The sequence below is a fragment of the Grampus griseus genome (genome assembly GCF_964374135.1).
Source record: "Grampus griseus genome assembly, chromosome: 19".
Classification (NCBI taxonomy): Eukaryota; Metazoa; Chordata; class Mammalia; order Artiodactyla; family Delphinidae; genus Grampus; species Grampus griseus.
The window spans coordinates 24,443,249-24,464,208 of NC_139013.1; the positions used below are offsets into that span (position 1 = coordinate 24,443,249).

General features: G+C 46.7%; 1 protein-coding gene across 1 annotated transcript; it reads left to right on the top strand.

Moving 5' to 3' along the window:
• Positions 1-452: 452 nt before the first annotated feature.
• On the top strand, positions 453-17,760 carry LOC309837336 (uncharacterized protein C16orf78; the record flags this gene model as incomplete). Its single annotated transcript, XM_082677808.1, is given in 6 exon segments — positions 453-605; positions 4,369-4,482; positions 5,012-5,135; positions 5,138-5,146; positions 14,977-15,229; positions 17,613-17,760. Coding segments are annotated over 6 exon segments (801 nt in total).
• Positions 17,761-20,960: the final 3,200 nt, after the last annotated feature.

Genomic DNA, 20,960 nt, shown 5'->3' on the forward strand with positions numbered 1-20,960 from the left:
CCTACCAGACTAAGAAATTTTAGATTTTTTTTTTATAAGCTACAAGGAGTCATTGAAGGTTTTGGAGAAGAGGAGATATGTGAGCTGAGCTTTGTTTTAATAAGATCTCTGTAGAAATGGAGGTGGAGAGCCCATAAAGGAGGCTGTGGCAGAGTCCAAGTGATGGACAGTGCCTAAAGAGGGACAGTGGCCATGAGGGGAAACCAGTGTCTTGCTCCACTCTGACCCCCATGCACAGCCTGACAGTGACCTCACAATCACCCTCTGGATCTCCTACCCTTGAAGGTTAATATCCCGGCTCTGGCCTAACGCTGCCCTTTATGTTCACATTTATGTTCACATCTAGGGGACAAAACCCTACCATCTGAGTCATCCAGGCCAGCAACCAGAGGCAGAGGGTTCAACAAAGCAAGAGTGTGCCACTTTTCCGCCCAAGGCATGACCAAGGCTCCATGAAGACAGAGCAATCAGAGGACTTGAAGGATTCCCTGCCCACAGAGAGGAAGCATGTGTGGAGGACGGCCGAGGAGAGGCAGATGTCAGACCTCGTGCGGGTGTTGGAGTGGCTGGAGCGGAGGCAGGGGAAGAAGAAGCAAGCTCTCCAGGTGTATACTTACTGTCAAAGAAAACCTGCAAGGAAGGCTTCATTCGAGACTACTACTGCATGATGTGATGGGGTGAGGGGAGGGTTTGCAGCACTGGGGTGAGCCAGTAGAAAAGCACCGGAGGACATGGGGAGAGATTGTCACTGTGATCAGGCCACCCTTGTGGGCTAATTATCCCTATGTAGTTAGGCTCCTACCCTCCCACAGAGACTGGGAGGTGGGAATGCTATCCTTCCTGATGATTGCATTTCAAAGGGATGGCTCCCAAGCTCTGGAGAAAAACATTCCTGGATTATAAAGCTGGGCAAGAGGCTGGGAGAAGATTTACATCTCAAAGGGGCAGAGAAAGAATTTACAGGTGTAAATTGTCTAAAGGAATTGTTCTAGGAAAAGGGAGGTCAAGGTCCTAGAGTCAGGAAGAAACCTACCTAGTTTAGTCGAGGTGAAGAGACCTTAAAGCCATCTTGGTCAGTGTTGGAGAAGGGCTGAGAGGCAATAGCGTCTAGTGTCTTGATGATCTCAGAATGGGTCCTCCCACTGTCCCCAGGCACTTCCATATCCACATGATGGTCCCAGGGTCAGAGGGCATTCTCCACCTCCACTATCTCCACTGGGACTCCTGCTAACATACCTCTTCCTTTCTATCCTGCATTAGAACTAGTTGTAACCTCCTGTCTTAGTCCATTTGGGCTGCTACAACCAAATACCATAGACCAGGTGGTTTAGAAATAACAGACATTTCTTTCTTACAGATCAAGGTGCCAGCAGATTTGGTGTCTGATGAAGATCTGCTTCATGGTTCATAGACGGCTGCCTCCTTGCTATATCCTGATAAAGAGGAAGAGTCAGGAGAGCTCTCTGGGGCCCTTTTTTAAGGCCCTAGTCCCATTTATGAGGGCTCCACCCTCATGACATAACAACCTCCTGAAGTCCCCACCTCCTGACACCATCACGTAAGGAGTTAGGATTTCAGCACAGGAATTTAGGGGGACACAAACATTCAGTCTGTGGCACCACCCTTTCCTCTTTCTCCAGGAACTATGACAACCAATTTTGCCCCAGTTTCCCCCAGAGTTCCCCTCTGGGCCCATCGTCTACACAAAATGAAGCCATGTCCTTGGAAAGTGGTCTCCTCTGCAGAGGATGCCACCTAATCTTCACTGCCCTGGCTCCCAGAGAAAAATGGGTGAAAACGGCATTACTAAGAACAATGATAACTTTTATTAAGTGTTTCCTGTGTGCCAGGCCCTGTGCTTACTGCAGTGAGTTGCCTGGTCAACTGCTCCCAGCAAGGCTACAAGGTAGGCACCGTTCTTACCGCCAGCTGAAGGATAAGAAGCTGAGATGAAGAGGAATCATTTGCTTGAGCTCACAGAGCTAGTGAGGGGCCGAGCCAGGGCTCAACCTCAGATTTCTCCGGTCTCCAAGCTCGTGGGCTGTGAGGCCCACGCACCATCACCACCTCCCCTTCTCCTGCTTCACCCGGTTCAGTGGCCCCTGCCTTTCAGAGGAGCTCCTGTTCTGGTTATGTGCTTACTTGTCAATTATAGTCAGAGAGATCTGGAGTGCCGGTTCCATCAGATACGCGTAAACACACCTGACAAACGCATTTTACTCTAAGGCGCTAGTGATTTACCTACCCTCCCCCTTCCCCCCATTTTTGGGCCTCTCAGAACTCATTCGCAGAAATCAGTTCTATGATGAATATGTTTGATCCCATCTCTTCATACTAAGATTATATTCCTTTTTTGTAAATTTTTATTGGAGTGTAATTGATTTACAATGTTGTATTATTTCCAGGAGTACAGCAAAGTGAATCAGTTATACATATACATATATCCACTCTTTTTTTTAGATTCTTTTCCCATATTGGCCATTACAGAGTATTAACTAGAGTTCCCTGTGCTATATAGCAGGTTCCTATTAGTAATCTATTTTATATACAGTAGCATGTATATGTCAATCCCAATCTTCCAATTTATCCCTCCCCCACCCTTCCCCCCCGATAACCATAAGCTTGTTTTCTACATCTGTGACCCTACTTCGTTTTTGTAAAGTAAGTTCATTTGTACCATTTTTTTAGATTCCACATATAGGCGATATCATATGATATTTCTCATAAGATTATACTCTAATAATGTTTTCACAGCTTTACCTTATATGTGGCTTTTATTGTAAATAAGTTTGGACCCAGGGAGGGAACAATTTAATCTGAAAATACAGTTAAATCTTCAAGCATCATTACCCTCGCCAGAAACATTTGTATTTTGAAAGACGCTCCTGAGAGAGAGGGTGATGCTCCCGTGGCAGGTCTCGTATGGCAGGTGGCGGGGGACCCTTTAGTGAAGACGGTTGGAGGGGTGCTGTCCGCAGCCTCCTCTCCCTTCTCCTGGCAATCCAGGCTTTTCTCCACTTCAGCACGATTGTGGAGCTACCCAGAGGGCTGTGCCCCTTGTTATCCATTTGCCATCCATGAAGACCCCTGAAGTCTCAAAGTCTCAGCCACAGGGGCCACTGAATCGTGGCTATTGCAGTTTCCTCGGGTCTGTGGTATCACCACATCCATTCCACTCAGTTTCCTCCAAAAATGGGGGCTGGTAGCTACTCAGGTGACTCTTGAGGAGAGGCTGAGGGTTGAGAGGAGAAGGTGGGAGGTGGGTCACCCGCGGGGGAGCCGGCCTTAGTCTCTCTCTAATCACCCTGCAGCATCAGCCCTGGCAAAGCTCCAAACAAAACCCCGAAGTTGCGTAGCACCCCGTCCTTTGATGGCCTCAAGCAGGACCTTGGACAGCTTCCCTCCACACATCCAGATGGCTTATGCAAACCCTCCTTCCGCCCATACAGTGTGGCTAACATTCATGGAGGGCTTAACACTTCTGCGCAGTGATTCATGTATTTCCCACTATGACCCTATGCAGTAGGTTCTGCTATCCGTCCCCGTCCTCAGAGAGAGCCGTCCCTTGCCCAAGGTTGCTCAGACACTCAGCCCTAGAGCAGGATTGCAAGCCGGGCCGTCAGCCCTGGAGACCAGTCCCAGCCGTCACCCCATGACCCCGACACCCTACGGCACACCCGAAGAGGAGACCTAGATGATTCAGCTTCCCCACGATGCTCCAGCACCCCATGCGCACCCCTTAGACATGGGCCTGGATGTGCGTCTGTGGGCTCCTCCCCCGATGGGCCCTGCCGCTCCCTAATGAGCCTTACTCTTTCCCTGGGTGCTCCTGGTGGCAGCTTTCGGGCCAAGCACACGTGCTCTGAATGGACATGCATGTGCCTGACCTTCCTTTCCCAGCAGGCAGACAGGAACACCCAGGGAAATAGAAAGGCAGGAGGCCTTGTGATCACAGCTCTGGGAGGACAAGACGGGGTGGGAGTGGGGCAAGGAGAGGAGGGGTTCTGGGCAGAGGGAGCAGCCCTGGCTGGGCTTGAAGACTGGAGGTCGCGGTAGGGAAGTGGCAGGGAGAGAGGCCATCTGAGGGCCAGAAGGAATACCTACCAGGCTGGGGCATGGGGCCCTCACGTGGAGGGCGATAGTGATGGATTTTGAGGTGGACAGGGACAGCCAGACCTGGGGTTGGAAGGCCATCCTGGGGGCGGTGTGATATGGACACCGGGTGCGTCAGGAGGCAGAGGGGCTGCGAGGGGGAAAGGGAGCGCCAGAGTGGGTGCAAAAGCTGGGTGGCACCTTCCACTCTGCAGGGTGCAGGGCTGGTCTGTGCCCAGTGGGTCAGCCACTGGGTTTTTCTCTCTGTTCTTTCAGAAGAACAAACCCAAGGTGGTGACGCTCTTTGCAGCACCTGTGAAGGAAGAAAAGAAAGCCAAAAATGTCCAGAAACAGCAGGGAGGGAACCACCAGGTGGCATTCTCTAAGCAGGTGACACAGCCCCACCACTGTCTCCACGTGAAGGAGGGGCACCCACTCTGCTCCTGCATGGGATCGGCTACTTTTTTTAAAATTTAAAGCTCTAAAATTCACTCCTGCCCCACACTAGCACCCAAATGGATCACCTGCCCCCTCCACCCATCCAACCCCCACCCAACACTCTGCACACCCTGGTGGGAAGACTTGCACCCCTGTGGTAGAGTTCATTCTTCCCGGGTGCCACCTCCCTCCCCTAAATCACTCAGGAGTGCCACTGGAAAGAGGAGACCGCCAGCGAATGCTGTGGTTTCCAAGGTCCCTCATGGCCTCCCTCTGAGCTATAGGGACAGAAGGGAGGCGCTGGTGAGCAGACACCAGTGTGCATCCCTGTCCCAGTGTCCCAGCACCCAGAGCAGGACTCTCCTTAGGCCCCCTCGCCTGCCTTTCAGCAAGCCCTTGAACTTGTTCCTTTCAGGAATGAAGGAGGCGGAGCCAGATCCCCGTTCTCTAGCCTGTAATGTCTCTCCAGCTCCCCTCCCAGGCCTCAGCGCAAAGCTCCAGAAAGGACGGGGAAGTCTCCGCCCTACACCGAAGGCTCTACGGAGTGGAAGCAAAGGGAAAACGCCTCAGCAGCATGACCCCGGGCAACTACCCCAAGGATGCGCCTAGAAATCTGGTAAGGGAAGCGCCTTGGTCCGGATGCCAGAACTGTCCTCAGAACTGTCCTCCTATCAGAGGGACCAAAAGCTCACAGCATCCTTAGGGCAGCACCATCCATGTCAACCCAACCTCTGTGGATGCAGGAGCCCCACGTGACTGTTTGGAGAATCACAGCGCAAGGGAGTGTGACCTGGACAGGAGGCGAGCAGATGTCAAGGCTCAGCTGGCACCAGGGTGTTCTCTTCTCAGGAAGCCAGTATAATGTCCCCCAGGTTCCTGAAGCCATTTTGGTGACATCAACCTCATGTCCAAATGATCTAATTAGTTTAGATACTGTGACAATGTCAAGGTGCTACAGAAGGAACCACACCTGCTGGCTTGAAATCTGCCAGGTGACGCTTGCACCCAAGAAGAGGTGGGCTTGGGTTATGCCAGATACCGATTGCCAAGACTGCCTGAGTTCAAATCCCAGCCCCACCAATAGATAACAATTGTATATGAGATGTTATATAATCCCAAGCCACTCCAACTCTGGGGTCTAGTTTTCACATCCATAAAATGAAACATAACATGACCTGCCTCACAGTATAGTTGTGGGTTGAGGCACAGAACATCCTTAGCCTGATACAGAGTAGGTGCTCAATAAATGTTAGCAAATGGTTATTTCTAAGTAAACATTTTGCTAACATCCTCTGGTGGGCTGTGTTGGAAAAACAGATACATTTATTGTGCCTGCCCCCTTGGGATGGAGGCGTATGGTAAAAAAGAAATCTGGAAGGGATTCCAATTAGCCCAAAGAAAGAGGGGCAACAGCCTTCAAGTAAGGGCTCGTTCTCCTGTACAAACTTCCCCCATTGTGCCCAAGAAAAGCTCTTTTTTTCTTTTTCATTGAAAAAGTCATTGTAACCAAACTGTAGTTACTTGCCACTAAGAATTAAATATGATTGGCTCTAAATGCAAGGCAGGATCCTGGACTGAATCCTAAATTAGGTCTTCAGTGGAAAAACTGGTGAGACCCAAAAAAGCTCTGTAATGTGCCCATGTTAACTGCTTGTTCCCTGCTTATGTAAGATGTTAACATTAGGGGAAACTGAGTGAAGGGTGTATAGGAACTCTCTGTACCATCTTTGCAACTCTTCTGTAAATCTTAAAGTACTCCAAAATAAAAAGTTTATTTAAAAAGTAGAAAGAGATTGACTTATGTCCTATGGGAAGCCCCACACCTTCCCCAAGTTTCCCGTCACTCTCAGTGTCCTGGTCCTGCTGGGACCCTGAGCATCTGTAGGTCTCACTTCCAGTGGCTGTTCCCTTCTCCCTGCTCTCTGCCAACCCAAACACAGAACACATTTCCTTCACTTCTCCCCAAACCTTTCACATGAAGCCTTTATGTATAAGCAGACTTTACTGAAGGTTTCGGGCAGCAAAGGGAAATAATTACATCACAGACTTCACAGCAAACGTATTAGAAGTTGATTACAATCCCCTCTTGTTCTTCAAAGTCCTTGTCCCCTGCCACCAGGAGATTTCTCTGGCTACATTTCCTGCAGGGGTGGCCTCCAGATGTTTTCCTCAACCCCAAGCACCCAAGTCACAAGATTTAAGGAGGTGCCCTCTCTCAGGTGCCAACCCTGCACTTTCATGAGCCTGAGAGCAAGCACCTCCTTAAATTTTGTCCCCTGGGTACCTCGTTTGTCTCACTCTAGTCCTGGTTCTGCCCAGCTCTCCCTCTTCCCTCTTTCCTCTCCCCTCCATTCCATCCTCTGCCTTCCTTGCCCCGCACATTCCCATTGGCTTCTTACATCAAGGGATCACCTTGTTTCCTTTGTTTCACTGTCTCATTCCACGCTCAATGTAATCTATCAAGATATTTTCCTAAACAAAGGCAGTTCCTTCCCTAAGAGAAACTCTCATGCAAGTCGATTCATTTTTTTCATTTCACTGAACAAGGATGCCAGGGCAGGCTGCCTCACCAGCTATTTGGTCCTCTGCAGTTCCCCCTGCATCTGCCCAGCCCTGTCTCGCACAAAACCACCCTGTTGGAGAGCAATCTTCCCTTTCCTAATGTAATACAACCAATGGCCACTGGGGGTCAGCAGGTGCTCACGCCCCTCAAGTGCAGCAGCTGTTCAGAGACGTCCAGGAACCACCTGCGCATCCAGGTGTGGCACCCAGGACTGAGTCAGTGCTGAGCCTGGGCACAGCAAGGGGAACTTACTGTGAAGGCTGTCAGGAAGCCTGAAATGAGTGAGCAGGATCTGGTTTGGGAGTGCAGCCTCTAGGAAGCGCGTAGAGGCAGTTAAGGGCTAAAGCAGGAGTCTAAGAGGGGATAAGTGTAGATCAAGGAAAAGTACTCTAGACCAGAACATCTGTTTCTAACCTCCCTCAGCCCCACTCAACACCCAGATCATTAGCGTCATTTTCAAGAACCAGATCCCCTGTGTGTCCCAAGTTCCCTGTCGGAAGAGTAAGCTCTTTCCACTCTCCACGTCATGGTTCTGTGTGACCTGGTGGGCATGACCATCGAACATTCCCCACCACCTTTGGGACTGGAATGTGACAGCTCAGCCTGTGCAATCACAACCACTCCTGCTCTTCTGTGTTTCCAGTGTTGTGATGGCCACAAAATCAGGATCTGCAAAACACTGTGAGCGCTCTGAACGAATGATATTAACTGTCCCTGGCTCCAGAGCACCGAAGCTAATAGGAACAACGGTGACAACACCCGTGTGGAATACTTTTGCTTTTCAGAGCAGACTGTTTCGCCTTTGTCACCTCACCTAATTTTCACAAAAACTCCCACTCACTCCCTTTAAACTGCTGAAATGCCCCTGGCCCTCCACTGATTACCATGTGGCACATTCAGGATGCCACAGCCTCTGCCACTCCCTTCTCCTCCATTGCCTCTCCCCCCTTGAGTTCCCTGAGCACGCTTTCTTCTACTTTCTTTCCTCTTTCACCACCCTGTCCTGGTCCCCTCTGAGGGCTCACCATACATGTTGACTCCTTGCCCCCCTCCCAGTACAGCCTCTAGTTCAGCCCAACCCAGACGCAAGGCAGCAAGAGATCCATATGGGGGCTTCCCTGGTGGCGCAGTGGTTGAGAGTCTGCCTGCCGATGCAGGGGTCCCGGGTTCGTGTCTCTGTCCGGGAAGATCCCACATGCCGTGGAGCGGCTGGGCCCATGAGCCACGGCTGCTGAGCCTGCGCGTCCGGAGCCTGTGCTCCTCAACGAGAGAAGCCACAACAGTGAGAGGCCCGCGTACCGCAAAAAAAAAAAAAAAAAAAAGAGAGATCCATATGGCTAAGCTGAAGCTGCGGTCTTGGGTCACCTCACTTTTGTGAATAAAGGATGCAAAATATTCCCATTTGATGGGCTTCTTTCCCCTGCTTCATCTGATTCCATTAAGGCTTCTCTGACCCGCACATAATCTCCACTTAAATTTATTAACCTCGTATATTTCTAACTTGCTACTAACCAACCTTCCCATCTTTCCCCCTTCCCAGACCTAAATTTCCCCTCTGAATTCCCCACTGATCAGTACTGCCATTCTCATCCCATTATACAAGTTTCCTGGCTGATTCTATCCAAAGGAGTGGCTTTAACCTCTGTCTAGTGAATTCCAAATTCAAATCTCCAGACAGCCTTTTCTCCTGAGTTCCATCTACATGCCTGCTCCCAGTGTTAGCTTGGATGTCCCTCAGGCTCCGCAAAGCCCCATGCCTCCCCTTCACAGGGGCCATCGCACGGGCTAGCACTGGCCCAGCACAGTGACCCAAGTCAGAAGTTGTCTCCCTCCACGACCCTTTATGACCCGTTACTGGGTCCTGGAGATTGTACCTCCTCCATACCTTTCATGCCTTTCACTTCCTCTCCACTTTAACTACTATTATTTAAGTTTAACCCTGACCCTAAGAACCTCCAATAGCTTTCCTCCTCTATGGCTACCAAACTGGCCTTTCTAATTTATTTGGGTCTTTATATTTAAAGGGAGTTTCTTAGAGGCAGCAGACGATTGGGCCTTGCATTACTTTCAATCCAGTCTGACAATTTCAATCTTCCCATTGGGATATTTAGACCGTTTACACTGAATGTAATCATTGATATGGTTGAGTTTAAAGCTACCATGTTGGTATTTGTTTCTAATTCATTCCATCTATTCTTTGCCCTCCCTGTCCTGTTTTTCTGTCTTCTTTTGGGCTGAGTAGTTTTTGTGATTCCATTTTATGTTCTTTGTTGGCTTGTGAACTATAACTCTTTGTTGTGCTATCTTAGTAGTTGCTTTAGGGCTGACAGGATTCATCTTTGACATATCACAGCCTCCCTTCACCTCATAGTCTGTATCACTCACGTAGAACATAAGGAACTTACAAGAGTATACTTCCATTTCTCCTCTCCCAACCCTCAGGCTATTGTGGCCATTCATTGTATTTCTCCATAAGTTATTATAAACCCCACAATACACTGTTATTACTCTTGCTTTAAGCAAATATCTTTTAGAAAGACTTCAGTGTTTATCCATAGTTAACATCTCTAATGCTCTTCATTGCTTCACACAGGTCCAGCCTTCTGCCTGGAGTCATTTCCTTCTGCCTAAAGTTCTTCCCTCAACAATTCTTATGGTGTGGGCTTGTTGGTGACAAATTCCTTCAGCTTTTATATATCTGAAAAGGTCTTTATTTCACTTTTGTTTCTGAAAGGTACTTTTGCTGAGTGTAGAATTCTAGACTGACAAGCTTTTTTCTTCAATGCTTTAAAGTTGTGCCCTGCCTTCTAGCTTGCATTGTCACCAGTGAGAAGCTGGCTGTCATCTTTCTTTATGTGTTCCCTGTAACGTATCTTTTTCCTCTGACCTCTTTGGAAGTTTTCAAGCATCTTGATTATGATGTGTCTTGATGTCATTTGCTTCATGTTTCTTGTGTTTGTGTCTGGGGTTTGTTGAGATTCTTGGTTTATAGTTTCCATCATATTTGGAAAATTTTGGACCATTATTTCTTCAAATATATTTTCACTCCTCCACTCTCCTCCTCTCCTTCAGGCACCACAATTACACATATTTGAAGCTCTGCAACTCAGTAGGGTTGTTCCCCAGTCTTTTCTCTCTGTGTTTCATTTTGTATAGTGTCTGTCGCTATGTCTTCAAATTCACTGATTTTTCCTTCTACCATACCTACTCTGCTATTAATCCCACCCAATGTATTTTTCATACTAGACATTGTAGTTTCCATGTCTAGAATTTCAATTTGGGTCATTTTCAACCTTCTGTGTCTCGCCTTAGCATGCTCAAGCTTTGTTGAACATACAGAGCTATACAGTTATAATAGCTGTTTTCGTGTTCTTGTCTACCAGTTCTATCTATGTAGTTTCCTCTCCTGCATAACTAGTATTCAGCTGAGAGAAGCTTCTGCAGATCTCTGCAGCTCTCCATGCAGTTTTCTCCTGTTACTCTGCCCTGTGAATTCTAGCTTCCTTGGCCCATTTAAATTGTCTATTCTCTCTCCCCAACTCAGGGAAACTGCAAGATACTATCTAGGTTTTCCCCTCCCTGTGCTGCAACCTGGAAGCATCTCCCAGCTCTCAGCTGGGGCTCCCATGGGACTCACCTCTTCCTTTTCTCAAGGGCCACTGCCCTGAGTTACCTGTTGTCCAATGTCTGAAAAAGCCTGTTTCATGTATTAGGCCCCACTTTATAGCTGCTTAAGATGGAAGGATAAATCCAGTCCCTGTTACCCTATCTTGGCTGAAAGCAGAAGTCTCACATTGGCTTTTCCAAAGCACAAATCTGATCGAGTGCAATGACAAGTCATTGAAAAATTTTAGGAAGTAAGCTACCAAGTTAGATTTGAATTTTTGAAAGGTGACTCTGGCTAAGGGCCACTAAAAGATGCTGGGAAAACATTGAGAACACATTTCCAAAGTAAACCTTGACAAAGTCTGAGCATCTAGACTAAGAAAATGGAACTCATTTGGCTTTCTCTCCTTGCCCACTATGCTCAGAGCATTCTGTCCATGCCAGGTGCATTCCTAATGCAGAGAGTTGGAGGGCAGTTACCAACTCTGTCTCTATGAATACAGAGTAGTCCCTGGAGTCCCAAACATAGCTCACCAGAAATCTTAACTTATCTGTTCAGCCATGGACTCAGGAACATGGGACATTTTGTCCAAGAGGGTAGCCAGGACAGGCTCCCAGAAAAAGACACTGACAACCTGGGTTCACATTTTCCTGGATCCACCACTGTCTATGGCATCTTGGGCACATGACTTAATCTCTCCAATCCTCCACTTTCCCATTTGTTCAATGGATGTGACATGGTTGTGAGACTGTTGTTGCCCCCCTCCCTAGAAAGGCTTTAGAACACTGCCTGGCACATAAGTTATGCAATAAGTGTTAGCTAATATGTAAAATTATCATTACCCTTTCTATTACTACTCTTCTTTCCTACGTGAGACCTACCTTGACCCAGAAGAGGATCAGATGTCTCAGGAAAGGCTATGGCCCTTTCTCCAAGGGATTTCAATTTGTGTCAATGAAGATGTGTAGCTCAGGATTCTCCTGGAACATAGGACCAATTTCCACCATGCACAGACTGCTAACACCACCTGACCCTATCACTCTATTAGGGGCCAGCTGTCAGTTTAGAGAGCCATGCTGGACATAAAGATTCCAGTTCAGCCACTGACTCATTATGATACCTGGGGCAAGTCAAAGCTTCTCTCCAGGCCACTGTCCCTCCATTTATGTAATTGTAGAAGGTCTAGACTCCCCCAGACATATCCTGGTAAAATTCCTGAATTTTATTTATGAAATCTTGCAAGCTTACAGGAAGAACAACTTACTTACAAAGGAAAAAGAGTCAAATTAGCATCAATCTAGAAGTGAAATGAACACCTATAGACTACTGAGAGCAAAGACTTATAACCTCATAATCCTATCCTCAGCCCATATATAAGTTACCGTCGGGGTGAATGAATGATATTTGCAAATTCAGAAATATTCAGGGACTTTCTCAGCCATTTATCCATTCATCTATAGAAAATGCCCTAGAAGAGGGCAGAGGCACCAAATTAGGAAATAATTGGTTTAAAAATCAAAATCTAGAGACACACTTAAAATCACGCGATATAGAAAGAATGAAAAAAAGATAGGCAAAGAGATAACAAGAAATGCAAACATATGAGGTGGATTTAAGGCCAAAAGAAACAACAGGGTAAAAGAGGGATATTTTAAAATGTTAAAGAGAACAAATAATAACAATAAACCTACACACAACAAAAAAATAGTAGTTAAATAGATAAACATTTAGAGATGCAAAGAGAATCTGACAAAAATGAAGTTATAGTAGGAGACTGCAAAATACCTCTTTCAGAACCCAATAGACAGCTCAAAGAGGCAATTGCAGTAAGTGCCTAGAAGAATCTAACAATGTAATTAACAAACCATAACTTTATAGTTGAACAGAGAACACACATTTTTCTGTGACCAAAGAATATTTCTAAAAATCATCTGCATATTCATCAAAAGAAAACATTAACATTCACAATAGTAAAGACTTTAGGGCCACCTACAGTATCCTAAAGCAATAATTAGAATTAAAATTAAAAGATAATCTCAACAGAAATTAAGAAACACTCCTAAAATACCATTATTTCAAAGAAAAAAACTATTGAAAATAAGTCTGTTTCATACCAAAATCCATGGGATGAAGGCGAAATCTATGCCCAGAAGAAAATTTACAGCAAAAACTAAAAGTAGTCGTTCTTGTCTGTATAAAACAAAAAAATTAACACTTTTATTAATTTAATGATATAGAAGAAATAATATGAAAAAGAGAGAATTAATACATTAAATACCAGCTAAGATTAATGAAATACAAGATTAAAAGTAGTTAAAAGGATAAATCCAAAGCTAGCTTTTTCAAAAACCAAGTGACAAACAGTATGAAGTTATCATGAGCCTTGTCAAAAGAAGAGTCAAAAATATACAAGATTTTATATGAGAAAGGATGCATAAGCAAAGACAAGAAATACATTGAATGAATTATAATAGAATACTATATGCACATCTACACAATACATTTGAAGATCCAGCATAAATGAATAATTTCCTATCAGACTATAAGTTATCAAAATGGACATAGTAAAGAGTAGAAAAGTTGAATAGAGCAATTTCTGAGGTAAAAATTGAAAGATGGTAGACATTTTCCCACTACAAAAGGCACCAGGACAAATGATTTCACACCAAGTTCTACCTAACATTTAAAAAGCAAATAATCCCAATGTCACTTCAACTATTGCAGGTCATATAAAATACAGACATTTGTGCATTAATTTGACAAGCCATCATAACCTTAAACTTAAAAGATTAGGCAAAAAAGCAGGCCAATCTCACAATAATAGATGATTTTTAAATGATTTTAAAAATTTTAGCAAACAGACTTAATGTATGAAAATATAGCAAATATATCCACGTATGAAATGAATAATAAACCGTGACCAGGTGGGATTTATTATAGCAGGTTACGAATGGTTCGGTTAATCAATATCAAGCTATCTAATAACAGAATTTATTGCATCCAGAAATTAAAGGAAAACCATATGATCAGTAGATGATAGAAAAGCAATAAATAGAATCAAGCAATTATGACTAATAAAAACTCTATGTAAACCAAGAGCAAAGCTGCTAAATATTATAAAACATGTTCCAAAAATAGTGGCAAATATTCTAAATGATGAAATGCTGGATCACTTTAATTAAAATCAGGAACAAAATGAGGCATGACTGCTATCATCATTATTGACATTGTTTTGGAGGGTCTGTCAAATGCAACATGTCAAGAAGAGTACATAATTTTTATAAATATTAGGAGGGATATATTTTCATTTTTCTCCTGATACGATTGCCTTTCTACAAAACTCAAGAAATTCTAGTCAAAAAATAATAAAATCTGGGCTTCCCTGGTGGTGCAGTGGTTGAGAATCCACCTGCCGATGCAGGGGACACGGGTTTGTGCCCCGGTCCGGGAAGATCCCACATGCCGCAGAGCAGCTAGGCCTGTGAGCCATGGCTGCTGACCCTGTGCGTCCGGAGCCTGTGCTCCGCAACAGGAGAGGTCACAACAGTGAGAGGCCCACGTACAGCAAAAAATAATAATAATAATAATAATAAAATCTGGTATGGTTGTTGGTGTACCAGAAAAAAAAAAATTTAAACAGTAGTGTTTTCTCTATACTAGTCACACCAATTAGAAATAGAAATGAAAAGAAAATATTCCACTCGCACAAGTAAAAATCTGTAAAATACAGAGGAGTATGTTTAACAAGAAAATAATTAAGGTCTCCAAGCTCTAGTCCCAACAGTATTTCCCTCAGTACAAACCCCATATTTGGGTAACATCAGACCCTCACTACTTCATTTCATATATGTGTGTCTTTGTGCACGCTGTTCCTCCTGTCCGCCCATGCTGTTCCTCCCTTTTTCATCTGATAAACTACCTGTCCTTTAAAAATCCAGCTCAAAGTTGATCTCCTCTGATACCTTCCCCTAACCCCCCTTTAGGCTAACGTTCACTTTAGGTGAATTTTCTCTGGGGAGGGAGAGAAGATTGAGAGAAGGAAGTGAATGAAAGGAGAGAAAGGGAATGAGTTGTGAGATGAGGGGAAAGGAGGGAGAAAAAGATGAATGGGGATTAAACAAATGCTAAGAAGGAGAACCTGCCAAAGCCTTGAAAAGACCTCATATCTCTAATGTTTGAAGCCCTTGCAGCCTTCCAGGTCTCATCCCCTTCCTGTCCACCCTACTGCTCACCCCTACCAGGATCTAACTCCCTGGTGACATCTGTCCAATTTCAGACTTAGACATCAAGGATGAAATCACCCAAGAGTCCACTCAGCTCTCAACGCCATACCATCAACAAAGCATCATAGAACCCATGTTACAGGATGCTATCTTTGTCCCACGGAAGTCAACCCTCTTGCGAGATTGGGTTGGCAAGACGCCCGACGCCTCCTACGAGCGTAAGCTGAAGAGCCTCATGGAGAAGGGCAGCGAGCCCAAGATGGAGCTGGTGAGGATGCTGAAGCCGGAGGAGGTGCTGAGCTGCCGGTGAGCAGCCCTGTGCAGGTGGGGCTGGGCACATTCTACAAGACCAGGCTTTGCTCACGACTGTCTGTGGTTCATGCACCTGGGCTGAGCCCAGAGCAAGGGAGGGTGGCTGCAGCATGTCCGGGCTCTGTCTTCGAGTCCCAGAGGGCTGCTCCAGGGCTGAAGCTGTTGGGTTTCTGAGCAGCCTCACTCGCTAGAGGATCGTCTCCTGAATGGACACGACATTTAGGTGCTGCCATTTTGACGCCACGCCTTTGGACACATACACAACCTTTCTAAAATTTCTCTTTGTTTCACAAAAGAAGCCATGAATATTATTCACAAAGGAAAGAATGAGTTGTTTGTGGCCTTGTTTTAACAGGAAACTCCCCCAAGTTCCTTTACACTAATGGTGTTGAATTGCTGGTGACTGTAGCCGCCATTCCCAGGGCTACCTGCTGTACGTTTGGGGTTTTAGGCTCCAAAGGGACCATGAACAAAGTATGAAACCATTTGGTATTTACTGCTCTTACCAAGGGGTCTCACTTCTTGCTTGTTCTTTGTCATACTTATCAAGACCCACTGGTTTTCAGCAACACCAAACAGCTTGGTTTCTGCCCCCACGTCCAAGCATCCCTCCCCAGCCCAACGTTATCCTTTACTGTAAGGATGTAACTGACAACACTCAGAAACTGGCAAAGGAGGAAATAGGACAAGAGACTAAGGTGGTCAGCCTTGTAGAGTTCACAGCAGTGAACTCGCCTGTAGGTTTCAGACGGCCTCAGATGCCTGTCGTCCGAGGGCCCCATCACACAGTCCTGCTCTGCTGGCTGACTAACTGGCTGAAAGATGGACAGGCAGTCTCCTCCACTAGAGGGGGTTCTGGCTCATGCCACCTCCACAGCTGGATGACTTTGGCTATGGGTTTCAAATTGATCAAGTGGTTTTAATTGACTCTGGCCAAAGACAGCCTACCTGGGCTCCATGGTGGGGACAAAAGAGACTTGGACAGGGTAGGGGGAGAGCATATTTGGGGAGATGGCAATTAACAAGCCATTAGAAAAACACCCAAGAAAAGGATGAAATTGTCCTTTGCCATCATAGTGAGCGTCCAAGCTAGATATGTGTGAAATTGTCCCCTGGGGCTGGGCTGGTCAGGGCAGGGTGGGGCTGACCTGAGCCGTGTCGGGGAAAGGTAGTACAGGTATAGGGGCTGGTGAGTGAGGTCTGAGCTGCCTGTAAGAACAGAGAAGCTCTGGGCAGATCTTCAAAGAGAAGGGAAGTTCCCTGGTGGCCTACTGGTTAGGATTTCAGGCTTCCGCTGCCAAGGGCCTGGGTTCAACCCCTGGCTGGGGAACTAAGATCCTGCGGGCCACAGGTATGGCCAAAAAAAAAAAGAAAGAAGAAAAAAAGGAAAGAGTAGGGAGACCATTCCCAATGGATAGAGAAGCCAGGTTCCATCAATATGCAGCTCCTCCCCCACCATCTGTAGCAAATTAACCAACCGGAATGCAGCCTGAATCGGGGGCCTCCCTCCTTATACTAAAGCTGGGAGCAAGGTCAAAGTTGATGGTGGAATAAGGGATATAATGGCAGAGATACTGTCTAAATCACATAGATGGTATCAGTCCTATTCTTCAGTACAAGTCAGAACGGTGGGGCTTTAGCTAATATTTTAAATCAGTGTTTTAATTTTAATTTTTTAATTGAAAATTGTAATTGTTTGAATACTATTAAAAATACTCACCTCTATTCCTACAGTTTTCTCAGCCCTTATTTCCACTGTCCTGGATTTCCCCCAGTCCTTGGCCTCACTCAGATTATACACACATGGCAATGATGAGAGAAAACACCTAACAATTTGCATCCTGGTGTTTTCTCCCCATTTGGCAATAACGTCACAGCCATATTGCATTTTCTTCTTCCTAACGACATTTTAACACTAGCAGAAGAGTCCTTGAAATGGATATTCCATTTTTTGCTTGACCATTCCTCTATTGATGGAATTTCCTATTTTCCTATTGTTGATAACCCCAAAATAAACACTTTTGTTTATGTAGCTTTTCCTTCCATTGAATTCTCTTCTTGGGATAAGTTGAGGACCTGAGTGGAATTACTGAGTCAAAAATAATAAAGCTGGTTTTTTGGGGAGTGGGGCAGGAGGTGCTTGGCATATATGTTGCCAAATTGATTTCCAAAAGAGTTATACCAATAAAAACACCCACCAAGTCTGTGGGGTGTCCCAGTCTTTTATGAGACCTCTGTCAGCTCCAGAAATGTCTGGAGGGCCAGTCCCTTACAGAGGTCCCACACTGTCGCTCTTTAACTCTAAGCTCTTTTCAATGAAGTTTGCGCCTGCAGTGACTCCACCCTCAGCTGACCTCTTTGGCCTTGTCTCGCACAGATACGTGAGGTTGTCCAAGAACAATATTCGAACTTTGCTCAAGCTGTGCAAGGATGCAGGAATGAACGTGGACATCCACCCCCATGTGGTCGAAGAAGAGAGAGATGCTGAAAAGGTGTTCAACCAAAACATCAGTGTAGCCCTCTAAATAGCTCCTCTCCCCGGCCACCTCAAGCCCCCTCCGCTGTTGGACCCTCGGCCATCAGACGCCACCCTCTGGCACACCACACCTGGCTCTTCAGACCTGGGGCGTCCCCTTATGACAGTAGCGATCAGGAAACAAGGTTAGACTGCTTGGATCATTGCACTGACGTAGTGTTTTGTCCTCGTCATCCAAGTCAGAACCAACGCAGGAGAAACTATAGATTTCCTCCCCACCCCACAAAGAACACTCCTTGGAAAAGCCTTCTTAGAAAGGAAGTCTTAGAAGAAGTGAGAATGGGAGCCCAGAGCCTCCAGAGGGATTTCAGGAGGGACAAAGTATTGAGGGGCTGCTGCGGACACATACACCCCAGGTCTTGCCCAGCCATCCCCACTACCTCCTGTGGCGGACACGGCTCTGCGGGGAGCTGGCCCTCGTGTGTGTAGGGTGGGAAGCTGATCGGGAGAGCAGGAGGGAGAGGATTCTGTCAACCCAGGTAAACAAGGATTACTCAGAGAAGTCACAGAGGGCAAGGAACTGGCTCAGAGTCACACAGGCGAGAAGCGGCAGGGCTGGGATGGGAAGAGTGTCCTCACCTTAGTCTCCCGTTCTTGCCTGACGGAGCTCCTGGCAAATCCTGCTCGACGGTTCGGAGATGCTGCCTTCCTCTCATGCAGCAACGGCCAATGGAGGTCCCTGTAAGCATTCAAGTAAGTTCAAATGCCAACTGCCCCACTTACTAGCTGTGTGACTTTTGGCAAGTTACCACCCTTCTCTGTGCCTTTGTTTCCTCATCTTAAAATGGGGCTAATGATGGAACCTGCTGAGCAGGGATGCTGAGAAGAGGAAACGAGAGCTTCCATGTGAAGCATGAAGCACAGACATTGACACACAAGAGCTCGATAAATGTGTGAGCTGTTTCCCTAGTTTCTACGGTGAAAGAGGAACAGATTTCCCAGCCCCGGCTTCCCCAGGAGGGGTCCTTAAAACTGGGCCTATCGATGTTGAGTCAAACCCTGTTGAAAAGCTGCTGATTCCAAACCCGTGCCCTTCGTGGTAAGTCCAAAAATTAAATGGCCCCTGAGCCCTCCAGGGCTAGTGAACACCCCCAGGGGATGAGGTGTAGCCACTGGTCCAGCTGGGCCCCGCTAACCAGGTTTTACTTTCTGCCTCCATATATGAAAAGGGCAGGGATTCCACTGCCCCCCACCCCATATGCTTTTTAAATCTCCATGCCCCATCTCGAGGCTCCAAAGTGATCCCTCTGAGGTGAGTGGCTCTCTCCACTGAGAGTCACTGCCCTTGGGAGTCAGAGTAAAATTGTGGAGGTTTCCAATCCCCCCATGCACCCACTCAAGTCACCACTAAGGGAAGGCAGAGCCCCTTAGGGTTGTGGGCAGCTCAGAGACGTGTGCCCGGAGCACGGCACCCCGGCGATGTTTGGACAGAGCCCACAGCTAGAATCTCAAGACACCAGCTGTGAACAATTAGATGATAGTCCCTTTCTCCAGCAAATACCTGTTCTTGGGGAGAACCAGCTCTTCTAAAAGGGGAAAGAAAGGTATTTCCTGAGCATCACCAAGTGTCAGGCACTTTGTCAGTATTGTCACATTCAAAATCAAAACCTAAAACCATCTTCAGAGACATTCACTTCGTCCCACTGACTCAGTGGTCTGCATGAGTCACTGCACTGAGTCTTTCCTGCACTGAGTGTTCTCACCTCCAGGAAGTCCTTCTGCCTATCTAATCTGCCTCTCTCTTGCTGCCGTTTGAGCCCATGTTCTCTCCTTTGAGCCACAGTGGAAAGGGAGGAGAAGTCAGTCTCCTTTGTCTAATAAATATTCATATTCAGGGAGGATGTGTACTGAGGAAAAAATGCACAGATGAAATGGCCCTGAGAAGTTAAACGTCATATACATCACCGAGAGCCGCTGTGTGATACGACAATGACCATTTGGCCTTTCCAACTTCATACTCGTTTTTTCAGTTTTCTGTCACATAATTCCACTTGATTATTTCTCCAGTGTCCTTTCCACACCCTTCTTAAAATGCATTGATCAAGGCTGGATCTAGCCCAGTTTTCTAATAAGGTGCCAAAGACTGAGTTCTTCCTGGTAAGAAGGATTGACTCCAAGGTGACTATCAATTCCATTCATTCATTCGTTTGCTCTCCCCCCACCAATTATACTGAATGGCAGGCTTGCTGCAGTCCCCTTACGGTTCATCAAGACCGCTGGGTCCTTTTCTGCAGGGCTGGAGTTTTACATCAGCTTTTTCTCCACAACTCACTAGGAGACCCAGAGGCAGGGAGGTGCTCAGGGAGAAGGAAGCCCAGCCCTGCTGACGTCACAGAGGAGCCAGGAGGGGTGCCACCTTTCCAACCTCCAATCTGGAGCTCTCCTCGCCAGGTGGAGTGGTCAGGTGACACAGAGCAGGACGTTTGCGATTCTAACACTCCAGTAGTTATCTCCACTGCACCACCCAGTTCCTTAAATCCATCACGGCCCACATTCTCTCTGACCTTCACAAGTTTGGATTGGGGAAAGAGCAGATCTTCAGCTCACCTCTGCTTCTGATCATATCACATATTTACTGAGCCCCACCAGGCCCTGTGGCTGGGCCAGGGACTCAGTAGTTAAGAAGGCCTGGTCCTGCTGGCTTGGGCCATACGGTCCTGAAGACAGAGGAGTAAACAGTAAAATCAGTGAAGTGCAGAGAGCATGTGAAGCACCTGGGAGACCTGGGGGAGGACCGCACCATGCGCTGGGAGACATGGGGGAGGACCGCACCATGCACTGGGAGACCTGGGGGAGGACCGCACCATGGGCTGGGAGACCTGGGGGAGGACCGCACCATGCACTGGGAGACCTGGGGGAGGACCGCACCATGGGCTGGGAGACCTGGGGGAGGACCGCACCATGCGCTGGGAGACATGGGGGAGGACCGCACCATGCACTGGGAGACCTGGGGGAGGACCGCACCATGGGCTGGGAGACCTGGGGGAGGACCGCACCATGCGCTGGGAGTGGGGAGACAGAAAATCTTCTTTTCTTTTTCAATTGAAGTATAGTTGACTCACAATGTTATGTTAATTTCTGCTGTACAGCAAAATGATTCAGCAAAGTGATATATATGTATACATGTATATACTTTCTTTTCTATATTCTTCTCCATCATGGTTAATCACAGGATATTGAATATAGTTC